The following is a 13,427-nucleotide window of genomic DNA, read 5'->3' as shown; positions in this document are numbered from 1 at the left end:
ACCATGATTCCAGAGGACTGATGATGAAGCAACACTATCTGCCTCCCACCTCCTGCCATAGAGGGGATGGGCACTGGATGTCACCGAGATGTGCATTTTTAGACATGGCATAGGAGTTGGATTTGGTTTGCTTGGCTATGCTCACTTCTTATAAGAATTGTCATTTTTCTCTTTTTTTATTTTTTGGGGTGAAGGGAGGAGAGGGGTTTAAAATGAATAAAAACAGTCTTCATTTTTAGGTGTGGCACTGACTGAAGGCAGGGGAATGGACCACATGACTTTGTTAATACCTTTCTCCCCGCCTCCCCCCGCCCCCTCATAAAGAGGAATAGGGTAGATTTGAACACTAGATTTTGTTTTCAAGGCCATCCTGCAATAGTTTTCATTTCTTTCTCAGTGTCTGTTTCAGGGAAGAAGCTGTGTCAATCTGGGAAGCGGCTGAGGAGTTCAGCTTTTTCAACTGACACTTCCCTCTGAGACTGGAGTAATCTCCTCCCTGAGCACCAAGTAACGTCTGTACAGAAAGAAATCAGACAAGTGATGCAGCCAGATGAGACTCCCACTCACCAGTCTATGAAACAGATTTTGGGATGTAATACATTCCTCCCACCCAAATGATATGAATTCCCCACAAATATATAGAAAATTACAAGAAGCAGGTATAGTGAGTATGGGGAACAGTTCCAGGCAACTAACTACTGAGAAGGAAATACGAGTCATCAGCATTCTGGAGATCATGCCTTTCTGAATGCAAGGCTTTGGATGAAGCTGAGCTCAGGCTAAGATGCACTACATATCCTTCCTGTTTCTCCAAAAAGAATATAGGAATAAGCATAGACTCCAGGGGCCTGACATGGGATCTCCTGGGCTCTAGGTCTATTCTCCTCCCTCCTCAATTTGCTTTCCATTCCTGAATGTGTCAGACAGATACAGTCAGAACCCCTGGAGGTTCAGCAACATATGCAAATGGATACTTACGTTTGTCAAAAGAGAATTTCTTAAGTAGCTGTGGTGTTTTGTTCCTAGGGTGTATCTCCACAGTTAAATGAGTTCCTAGAAAGGAAGAGATGTTGATAGTATAAGTAATTAGAGGACAGGGTCTACCAAATATAAAGTATCAATGATGAAGCATTTATTAAGTGCCAACTCTATACCTGGCATTGTATTAGGTGTTGTGGGGATACAACGACAAGAAAATGAAACAGTTCCTGCCCTCTAGGAGCTTACATTCTATCAGAAAGGAATATAACATTTTTAACGTATACCAGAAAAAACTGATTCAACAAACATTTAATAATGACCTCATATGAACAAAGAATTGTACCATGTATTGAGAGGAGCATACTAGTGTGCTAGGCAGTAAGACAGCTGGAAATTAGAGATTAGTGATCATTATATTTCACATGAATCCTGTTTTCATCAAAACCTTTTGGGAAGCTACAGCATGGTATTGTAGATAGAATGCTATATTTGACATGAGAGGATATGGGTTCAAACCCCAGTTTTACTCATCACCTACCACCTGGGTGACTTTGGGCAAGTCGCATCACAAATCTGTAGACCTTCACCTCCTGTCATGTAAGATGAAGGGGGTGGATCAGATGGCCTCTGAAGTCCATTTTGGCTCCAGATCTCTGATCCTAGAACATTTGTTCCGGTGATGCTGCTACTGTTTACATCATTGTGTCCTCAGTGGCGTTCAATTTCTATTTTTTGATGAGGATTTGGTTTGTAAGAAAGATAGCCAAAAATAATTTTGGGCCAAATCTGGCAAATCAGAGGGGTGTCCAACTGCGATTCTAAGAAATATCACTTTGTATATAAAACAACGTAATTAATAATATTGATGTATGTGTGTGTGTGTATGCATACAAGTAGGTGATGCAGTGGATAGAGTGCCAGCTGGGTGACCCTGGGCAAGTCACTTCACCCTGTTTGCCTTGGTTTCCTCATTTGTAAAATGAACTAGAGAAGGAAATGGAAAATCACTCCAGTATTTTGCCAAGGAAACCCCAAAATGGGCTCAGAGTCAGATATGACTGAAACAACTGAACAGCAACAAAACATCCACTATATATGGCAGTATTCTAGGCATCAAAGATTTTAAAAAAGATATTATGCTTGTTTTTTACATTCATACAGCCTCATTGGAAATTGTGAAAGGCACATAATGGATAGAAATGGTAAATACTGAAATCTGGCTAATTTTCTACCCTGGAGGTAAAGCTGATGTAACTCTCTCTCTCTCTCTCTCTCTCTCTCTCTCTCTCTCTCTCTCTCTTTCTCCCCCTTCCTCCCTCTTTCTCTCTGTCTCTGTCTTTCTGTCTTTCTCTCTGTCTCTGTTTTTCTGTCTCTGTTTCTCCCTCTCTCTCCGTCTCTGTCTCTCCTTTTCTTTTTATGGCTTTATGTTTTCACTGGTATGGGGAAACCTCAGTGAAGAAATATCCCATTATTAATACAAATCAGCAAATGCTCTGAGACTATAATCTTAGAGACTTCCTGGAAGCACTGAGAAGTTAAGCCCATTACCCAAGGTTGAACAGCCTCCTCCTCAGACTCTAAGGCCAAATTACTATCCATTATGCTACGCTGGCTCTTGCTGCTGTGGATGCCTTCTCTAAAATGCCAGGTTCCTATTATTCTAAGAAATCATTATTGTCTTTCTCTAAGGTCACACTTGGAATGATATTAGAATGCGGTTGTGTAGTCTCCTGTGCCTTTCCTATGAGTCCTTACCAAACCACAAAGAGCACAGACTCACAGACTCTTAAAAGTCTAGAAGGGATCTCACAAGCCAGATAGGATTTGAGCACTGGCAGAAGCTTGTTCTGACCCATCTTCCTCTCCTCTGCCTTTTCCACTTTGCTTAGGTCAAGGACTATATTTGGTGCTCAACCCTCAACAAGATGAACAACCAAGTATGTAGTGCTGGTAAGTTCACTGTCCCTGGTTCTGGAAATCCTGAGGATTTCCCCCAAACCAACCCTATGTAGAAGTCCAAGAGTCCCTAATCATTCCAACCTTGACTCATCTCCCCATAGTACAGAAGTGATAATGACGATGAATGACTGGGCATCTATACTGTACTGCAATACACTCAGGGCTTGTTATGTACTCCGAGGGAGCTGCCATGACCACCTTATGGCTCTGAGAGTCTCTTCCTCAACCTCTAGGCCTGTTAGCCTTTAGACCTTAGGTTTCCAGTGCCATTTCAGAATCTGACTCTCCAAAGGAATGATAACCTGCATTTTCCTAGCTTTACTAAAACTGTAACATATTATGACATTAATCTTTATTTTATGGGGTTTATTTTTCAAAGCTATCCCTAAAGTTGATTTCTTTCTAGGTAATGTGCCTATACTTCAGTAAATAGCTATCAAGTGGTGGTGAGGGGAATGGTTGGTGGTCAGTCAGTGAGTCAATAAATGCCTATCAAGTGTTTACTATTTATTAGGTACTGTGTTAAGCACTGGGGTTACAAAAAGAAGTAAAAATACCAACAATACCAACAGAAAAAAACAGAGTCCCTCTCTTCAAGGAGCTCATATGCAAATGGGAGAGACGATATGCAAACAACTATGTACATACAAGATGTATACAGTATAAGAGAACAGAGGGAGGCTGAAGACTGTGCACAACTCTTTCTCACCTAAATTCAATTCATGCACAAGTCAAGACATCACACTTGTGATGTCATCAGTCCTTTTTGAGAATGAAGGACAAAGAACAAGAATACAGCATAAAGGCACTGGGTCAGTGGGTAGGGGGTGAGGAGGAGGAGGAGGGAGCCAGAAAAAAGGCTCTTGCAGAAGACTGAGCTTTGAACTCAGTCCTGAAGGAAGCCAGGAGATGAAAGTGAGGAGGAGGAAGAGCATGAAGGGAATGGGGACAGTCAGTGAAAATGCATGGACTCAGGGGATGAAGTGTCTGTCACATGTGAGGAATAGCAAGAAAGCCGGCATCTCTGGATCACAGACTTCAAGGAGGAAGTAGAGTGTACGAAGACTAGAAAGGTAGGAAGGGACCAGGTTGTAAAGGGCTTTAGAAGTGAAGCAGATACGACATAGGATATGGTAACCACAGGGTCTGAACAGAAAGATTTTCCCTAGCTCTGCGTATCAAAAAGAACTTAGCATGTTTTCCCATTCAATTATAGAATTCAATTAAAACAAGACTCTAAATTTGAACATTATGATTTCTACTCTAATGACCATATTTTAAAAAATCTCCTATTTAGAACAAGATTTAAGGAGGCAAGAAATAGAAACATTGAAGGGCAATCACAGATACCTTTATCCCTAACTCTTAACAATTAATCATGGCTAAATTTTGCCACTGCCATCCCCCAGGCCTGAGGAGATTTAACTCATTTTGGGGGCTCTCTTTGCTTGTCTATGGCTCTTCTACAGCTCAGAGGGAGCCCCCACAGTTGGTTCCACTGGATATTACTCCTGCAGCTTTTCTCTTTTTGTAGGTTTAATTACTCCAGTGAAAGAAGCTTTTAAAATTAGATCCCACAAATATTTATTAATCATCCGTTCTTTACAGAACACTGTGCTAAGTGCTATGAGAGACATAAAATTGAAATAGGACAGTCCCTGATCTTAGTAAACCAAGACACAAACACTGATATCTAGAATATGCAATAATCCAATTATAATTATTTGAGAGGAATGCAGAACAAAGTACCATGGGATGTTACCAAGCGCAAGGATGTTACTAACAAGGAGAATCAAGGAAGGCTTTATAGAGGAGGGGTCATTTGATCTGGGCTTTAAATGTCGGGTAGGAATTTAATAGGGGAAGAGGAAAAGGCACTGGGAGCAGTGTGAGCAAAGATGGGGAGGTGAGGGCATATTTTGAGGGAAAGGGTAGTCTACTTTGGCTAGAGGAAGGAGTACCCAGGGGGAAATAATGTGAGACAATGTGGAAAAAGTCAAGTGGTACCAGATAGTGTAGTGCCCTAAGTTTGAGGCAAAAGCATCTGATCTTAGAAAACTGGGAGCCATTGAAGATTTTTGAGCAGTGCGAGCCACAACTAGATCTCTAAATAAGAAAGATCAGTCTGACAAATGGATGAAGGATGGATTAGGTGGGAGACGATGGAGGAAGAAAAGACTTTGTGGAAGCTATTAGAATACTTTAGGCAGGTGGCGATTCAATGACCAAGGCTCTCCTTGGCAACGGATGGTGAGGTAAATACAGTTTCTACTCTTCACAAGACTGTTTTCTTACTATTTTGTGTGTCAGCTAGGTGGCACAGTGGATAGAGCGTTGGGCTTGGAGTAGGAAGTCCTGAGTTCAAATCTGGCCTCAGACACTTGCTAGTGGTGTGACCCTGACCAAATCTCTTAAATTTTATTTGTCTCAATTTCCTTATCTATAAAATGAGGATAATAATAGCATCTGCCTCTTAGGGCTGTTGTGAGAATCGAGACAACTGTAAAGTGCTTAACACAGTGCCTGGAACATAGTAAGTGCTATATAAATGTTAGTTATTGGTGTTATTTTTAGTGTCAGATTAAAAGGAATTGAGCAGAGACACATACCCACTGTGCAGCAACTTGTCTCCTTTCCCTGAACTTCCTACAAACTTAGCTGATTATTTGGTTTCTGCTTGTTCACTCTTGTCCTGGCTCTTGGGTTCTTCCTGTCTATATTTCTGATTGCTGATTATACATGCATCAATCTATGCCTTGATATTTGTGCCTATTTTCTCCCACACCTCTGGCATCTTGGTTTCTCCCCTGGCTTCCCACGGACTGATAGAATGCTTGTTCTCTATCAGAGAGAAGTGCCATGGGGCTAGAAAACTGGAGGGAACAAATGGGGGCACATATAGCATAAGAGAGAGATAATGCTTCCTCTACTTTGTGGTTACTGAACAAAACTGCCAGGAGGAAGAAGCACTGCCTTAGCATTTCCACCATGGGCTGTCATAGGTGGATGCTTTTTGTCTTTGAGAATACTAAAAAGATAACAGAATTTAGAGGTAGAAGGAAACTGAGAGGCCATTTAGTTCAAATCCTTCATTTACAAATAAGAAAGCTATAGCCCAGAGAAGAAGTGACTTGCTCAAGGTTGCATACAAAGTAAGGAATAAGGCCAGGATTTGAACCCAGTAAATACTAATGTGCTGATCAACATTTAACAACTAGTTCTGAAGAGCTATACACTTTTAAGTTTAATCTGCATCATAAACATCTCTGTCACATTTTAAAGTCTAGTCAACCAATGAAACAAAAAATCATGCCCTGAATTGTAGCACTAGTCCATTTCCAAGGTGAAAATGTTAACACTGAAAATTTTAACAACTGGCTCTTGGAAGGCAGTTTGAGCAAACTCCAGCACACCCTTGAACTCAGATCTCACTGACTCCAAATCCAGTGCTCTTTCCCCTACTGCCTTTCAGTTATATGGATAGCAATACATTAATAGCAGCATATTCAAGAAAGAGGACAACTGGGTTTCCATATTATGACTAATGTCTGAATGATGGTTAGTAACTATTGACATTATCTGGCTGTTTAATATTGACATCAGACATGTTCACCGGTTATATGTGTCCAGTAAGTAAGCAGTTCTGTGTTTAACCAGCTGATGATATAATCAGATGCTTGACTAATGTTAACATTTTTCAACTACAGTTGGGAACAGATCTTTCTGTTTTGGTTTGACATTATAAGCGAGTGCTGTTTGATGGCTTAAGTACATTCTTATCCAACAAATACAGTTGTCAGTATGTGAAGATATTGATTAAGCCTAGGTTCCTGTTTATAAAATGAAGGGGTTCAAATTCCAACATACATATTAAAAACACATTATCATTCCCTCACTAGCATTAATGATTTTAATGAGAACAAAACACCTCATTTAAAACAAACAAGTAATTAGAAGTTTTAGCGGGCCCTAATTAATCAAGCTGCAAATTGTGCCTCCCTCTTGCAGACATTATTCCTAAATTGAGTCTTTAGAAAAGGAAGGTGCATACATGCAATGCCTTTATTATTACATATGCACACAAACATTTGCAAATGAACTCAAGAGCCAAGATGTTGATGCATTTGAAGAGTTTGGGAGTGATCTCTTCAAACCATTCAATCACCCTAACGACATACATCTCTGCCAGTGGTCATTGGAAATGGATAGTCTAGATCGTATGCCACGAAACTGACTTTCTTTTCACCTCTGGTGGCACCGGGATGGGGCACAAACTGTTGGGGAGCCATTGCAGAAATTGTTAGTGCAGATATCAAGAATACAGCTCAGCAGGAATGCTGGGTACAGGTTATACTCACAGCCTCTCACATGCCTTTGCAGCAACAGTTCCGCCGTCTGAGCTCATGATTATATCCCTTCCCATTGTCTAAGACAGTAGGAGGAGAGATTAGCTTTCTATGCACCCTTGACCTTGTTCCCCCCCACCTCTTCCAGCACATTAGGTCTGGCAATCATTCAGGCTCCTTCATATACCTTCAAGTGCTCCTTTGCCACTGAATTTGTAGAATCATATATTTAGAGTTAGAGGTTGGATTTTACAGATGAAGAAACTGAGTCCCAGAGAAGTTTAATGATTTAATCAAAGTCAGAGATAGTAATAATAATGGTGTCACTTCCTTCACAAATACAACCAAGTCCTCCAGGTCCCCAAAAAAGGCTTTTTCTTGGTCCTTCTATCTTATACAGCTGCCATAGTCACTCTCTTTTCACCTTTACTGTCCAATTTCTTGAACAAATTGTCTATAGTACACCATGTTCCTCCAGTTCCTCGCTACTCACTCTTGCTTCAAACCCTGGTAATTTGTTTACATCACCCCATGCCCCAATTCTACTGAAACCAATCTCATAAGAAGTCAGCAACAAACTCCAAATTGTCAAATTCAGTGGCTATCCTTCTCGACCACTTTATAGCATCAGATGATATCTTCCACCCTTTCCTACTATATACTCTCTCCTTAAGAGACACTGCACATTCTAGGTTCTGCATCTGCTTCTTTAACCACTGCTTCTCTGTTTCCTTCACGTAATATTTGTTCCTCTCCAGATTCCCCCAAATCGGGCACTCTCCAAGGTTCTGACCACTGCCCTTTGTCTTCTCTCTTAGCAGTTCCATTCATTCCCATCTTAAGCTCCTGATCTTGAACTCAGCAAAATTTCCCCCAAACCTGTTCTTCATTCTGACTTCAGAATTCCTGTCAATGTCACCAACACTCACCTAATTTTGAAAACTAATTGCTATCTTTGATGTCATTACCAAGTCATATGCATTTAATTTTGCCAAGATATTTCAAATCTGTTCCCTCCTCTCTATTTCCACTGTTGCTATTTTGATTCATGCCCCATCCACTTGTCTGAACCATGGCAAAAGCCTCCTAATTGGTTTTCTCGATTTTACTTTCTCCTCTCTTCCAATCTATTCTTCATACCTTTGTCAGATTACTTTTCTAATACATATATCAAGTTGCTTCTCTTTCAAAATCTTTAGTGACTATTGCCTTCTGGGTGAAGTTCATTTTTTTTGCTGTGCATTTAAAGTATTCTATCATCTGGTGACACCTTTCAAGTGCTCTATTCACTTTTTGCTGCATCCAAACTGGATTACCTCTTGTTCCTCAAAGTGCCCTGTATTATCCATCTGTCATACTTTTCCTCACACTGTTGTGTTTCCTATGCCCAAAGACTTCTTTGCCTTGCCTCATTATTCATATTCACACCTATTTTTTAGAGCTCACCTCTTCCACAAATCCTTCCATCATTTCCCTTCTTCACTTGGTCTCACACCACAATTTGTTTTCATCTTCTTAATAAATGACAGATAAATAAATATGGATAGAAACCATCTTGTGGTTCTCATAGTACCTGGTTGTATGAGAATGGGCAAACCCTGCTTGGCTTAGGTTTCCTACAAGTTCTTCACAGAATCATAGAATTCCTTCTTAGAATCTAAAACTAAGTGGCATCTTCAAGAGAATCTAATCCATCTTCCTTTCCCCTAACCAGCTCTTCTTTCTGACTTCATTATTTCTGTCAATGGCACCAACACTCAGTCACCCAATTAGGAAAACTAATTCCTACCTTTGTTTTCATTACCAAGTCCTATGCATTTAATTTTGCCAAGATCTCTTGAATCTATTCCCTCATATTTAACATACAAAGAAACAGGCCCAGAATAGTGAAGTAACTTGCCCAAAGTCACAGAGTCTAATAACAAGCTTCCATTAAAATTTGAACTCAAATCTTCTGTCTCCCAGGCCATGGCCCAGCTCTCTCAATTCAAAGAAATTTCTTAAACACTTAGGCTCTACATTAGGTGCTGGGAACACAAGGAAGAAAACAAAGTAAATCCTGACCCCCAAGGAACTTACCTTCCACTGAAAGGAAACAGAATCCACACAGATAAGAAAATAAAAATTTCAAAATTTAAAAAAATTAAAAAAAATAAAAACAACATAATGGAGAGAGGAGGAAGAGGACGGAAGAAGCCAAACACTGGGAGAGATCAATAAAGGCCTCATGATGGAGGTGGCCCTTGAGCCGAGCCTTGAGGGGCTTCGAGAAGTAGGGGTGTAGAGGGAGTGCATGCCAGGTAGGAGAGGCAGCTGGGGAAAGGTGCATGGGCACGAGATGGAATGTTCTGGAATGGCAGTCAGTTTTTTATGGTGAGTGAGGGGAACTCATCAGTCTGGAAAACTAGGTTGAAGACAAATTGTGAAGGGACTTAAACATTAAATATAAGAGTTCTTACTTCATACTACTAATTAATTATCTCACTGAATTCAAAACAAGTATATGAGGCAGGCAAGGCACATGAGACCCTCATGTGGCATATATGGAAACTGAGACCCAGAAAGAGGGAGAGAAGTAACTTGTCTACACTATGCATAAATGGCAGAGGCGAGATTACAACCGTGGCTTTCTGGCTCCCAGTCCGATGCTTTCCCCACTGGGCCAAAACGCTTAAAATGTAGTAGCAGAGCTTTCTGACTTTCTACATTCTTCCACACTTCCTCTAGCAGTGACAATTGTAGTGACATGGTTGGTACCTACTTCTGCGGTGGCCAGGTATGCTGGAGAGCTGTGATAGATACAACCCATCTGTACCACTGTCAGGCCAGCATCTGCAATAGCTAAAGGGCAATTAGAGACATATAGGTCCAGTGGCCTATATGATGCCCCCAATGCTAGTCCTTTCCCCCACCATTATACTATATTTATTCTGCATATGTTTATCCTGTATATACTGATAAATGCACATGCTGTTCCCACTGAGAGACTGTAAGCTCCTCGAGGGCAGGGGCTGCTTCCCTTTTTGTCTTGGTATCCCCTGTACCTTGCACAGTGTTTTGAACATAGCAGGTGTTTAACGCATGCTTGTTGATTGATATGTGACACTAGGGGACTTACTGGTCTGAGGGGCAGAGTTACATAGTGACAAAACAGCTGGCCTCAGAGTCAGGAAAACCTGGGTTCAGGTCCTCCCAATGTCACATACTGGCTGTGTGACAGCTAGGTCACTTTAATTTCTCAGTGCCCCATGGCAACTCTTTAAGAATATAAACTTCAGGGCACAGAGCTGATGTGCCCTGGGGGGAAGGGGAGGCCTTCCTTTCTGGGAGCTCCCTATCCCAATAAATCCCCCAAATCAACGATCGATCGCAGTTCTGTTCTATAATGATAGAAAGCCTTTAGCTGAGCTCTCCCAGTGATCCCTTTAGGATCTTGGGAAAAGACCTCACTTTCCCCTTCTGTAAAACACAGCTGATACTCCCTGCCTCCTTTCTTTCAGAAATGGTATAGCTAAAACAGCAATTCTCAAACTTACGGTCTCAAGACAAAACCCTTACGCTCTTAAAAAAATATTGAGGACTCACCTCCTCCTTCACTCCCCCCGCCCCAGAACTTTTGTTTTTGTGGATTATATTTATTGATAATGAAAGAATGTAAAATAGCATTATTAGGAAAGTAGTTTTAACCTTGCGGACACCCCTGAAAAACTCTCAAGGATGGGGTCTTTAGATATCACTTTGAGAGTGACCGGCCTAGAGAGAGGAAAGCTTTGCATCTGAAGGCAGGAATATCAGAGAAGGTTGCTCAATAATGTTGGTATAACAAAGCAGGATGACAGTTGAAGGATGAGAGCCCAAACAAGTAACTGACTATTTAATAATGTGTTTCCAGGACTCCAAACCACAGAAGGGGGTTGTTTAGGAGTAATGAGGCCCAAAGGGCCCTGTACAAGACAACGATATCCTATTCTTTTTGCCTGCTCCAATCCATTTTGTATAATGATACTAGATTAATCTCCCCCCCCCCCCAAAGCCTCTGCTCAAAATCTTTCAGTAATTCTCTGCTGACTGTGGACAGCCAAGTAGCATAGAGGACCAGGCCTGAAGTCAGAAAGACTCCTCTTCCTGAGTTCAAATCTGGCATCAGACATTTACTAGCTGGGTGACCCTGGACGAGTCACTTAACCTTGTTTGCCTCAGTTTCCTCATCTGTAAAATGAGCCGGAGAAGGAAATGACAAACCACTCCAGCATCTTTGCCAAGAAAACCCCAAATGGGGTCATAACGAATCAGAAAGACTGAACAACAACTATGGGTAAAATCTAAACTCCTTAGCCCAGGAGTCAGGAGCCCCACAGATGAGCTTTTATGTATCCTTCCAACCTTACCTCCTAATCCTCTTCTATGTATATCCTATTCTTTAGCCAAAATAATTGAGTCATGGTTCTCCAAACCACCAAGAAGGACCCCATTTCCACCATTTTGCTCCTCTTCTTCCCATTCACCTCTGGTTTAATCTTATCCATCTTTTAGACTCAATCCAAATCTCTGGATTTAAACCAGAATACATCACAGTCAATGACAGAATTATGGACCCATTTCCTAAATTTCACTTCTTCTCTTTGCATTTATCACTCAATCAGGCACCTATTTGGTAGACACTTGCTTGGCACCTCCTCGCAGACATTTGTGCTAGGCTTCATGGGAGATAGAGAATAAATTTAAGACACAATCATGCCCTCAAGGCACTTTACAGTCTAGCTGGTGAGAAAAGACACACATAGGGCAATGTAGTGTAGGGGGAGAAACATTTAATTTGGAGTCAGAGGCCTGGGTTCAAATGGCAGCTCTGATACTTACCCCTTGAGGCAGCTATCTAGGGTAGTAGATAGAGCACTAGACCTAGCACAAGGAAGATCTGAGTTCCTATTCAGCCTCAGACATTTACTAGCTTTGTCACCCCAGGCAAGTCACTTAACTTCTTTCTGACTCAGTTTCCTCACATGTAATATTAGGTGGTTGACTACAGTCAACAGGCCCCAATGTCCTTTCTAGCTTTAGAGCTATGTTCCTATGATTGCTGACTCATCAACATCATTAGTGACAGTAATGATATATAGGATACATATGAAAGCAGGAAGATGATTCAGAGATCATCTAGGAAGGAAGGAAATGAGCATTTATTAAGCGCCTACTCTATGCGCGGTGCTGTGCTAAGCACCTTACAAATGTTATCTCATTTGATCTTCAAATCAACCCTGGGAGGTAAGTGCTAATATTACCCCCACTTTACAGATGAGGAAACTGAGGCAGACAGAGATCGACTGAATTATCCGCTTCACCCAGCTAGGAAGTATCTGAGGCTGGATTTGAACTCAGGTCTTCCTGACTCCAGGCCTAGCACTCCACCTATTTCTCCACTTCATTATCTATAGGCTGAGAGTTCCTAACTTTTTTGTGTGTGTCATGGCTCCCTTTGGCATCCTGAGGAACCTTCTGGACCCCTTCTCAGAATAATATTTTAAATGCATAAAATAAAATGCATACGATTACAAAAGAAACCAATTATATTGGAATAAAGATTTTTTTTCATCCAATTTCACCGACCCCCTGAAATCGATCTGTGAACCCCTTGGAAGTCCCTACATAGCCCACAGATTGAGAACCCTTGATCTGAGCTAATCTCATTTTATAGATGAAACTGAGGCTCAGAAAGAAGGGGCTGGCATACTCACCATAATAGTAGCAGTAATAATAGCTAGAATTTATATAGCATCTTAAGCTCTGCAAAGTGGTTTTTTTTTGAGGCAATTGTGGTTAAGCGACTTATCCAGGGTCATCTAGCTAAGAAGTATCTGAGGTTGCATTTAGACTTAGATCCTCCTGACTCCAGGGCTGGTGCTCTATCTACTACCCCACCTAGTATTTTACAAATATTCTCTCCTTTGATCCTTTTGACCCTGAGAGGTAGAAGTTAATACTATCTCCATTTTACAAATGAGGAAATTGAGGCAGAGGTGAAGAGCTCTGCCCAGGGTCACAAAACTAGTAAGTTCTGAGGCTACATTTGAACCCAGGTCTTCCTGACTCCATGTTCAGTGCTCTTTCATGGCTACCGTAAGTCCAGCATCAGAGTTGGGA

General features: G+C 41.2%; 1 protein-coding gene across 1 annotated transcript in view; it reads right to left on the bottom strand.

Moving 5' to 3' along the window:
- The window catches only part of KY (kyphoscoliosis peptidase), a 105,611-nt gene that overhangs the window by 69,927 nt on the left and 22,257 nt on the right, over positions 1-13,427 (bottom strand). The window contains exon 4 of the mRNA XM_036746396.1: positions 979-1,053. Within this exon, the coding sequence (XP_036602291.1) occupies positions 979-1,053 (75 nt within the window). The remainder of the gene's footprint in view (positions 1-978; positions 1,054-13,427) is intronic.

This window comes from Trichosurus vulpecula, chromosome 2 (assembly GCF_011100635.1).
Source record: "Trichosurus vulpecula isolate mTriVul1 chromosome 2, mTriVul1.pri, whole genome shotgun sequence".
Lineage (NCBI taxonomy): Eukaryota > Metazoa > Chordata > Mammalia > Diprotodontia > Phalangeridae > Trichosurus > Trichosurus vulpecula.
This window is presented reverse-complemented; position numbering and strand designations above follow the sequence as displayed.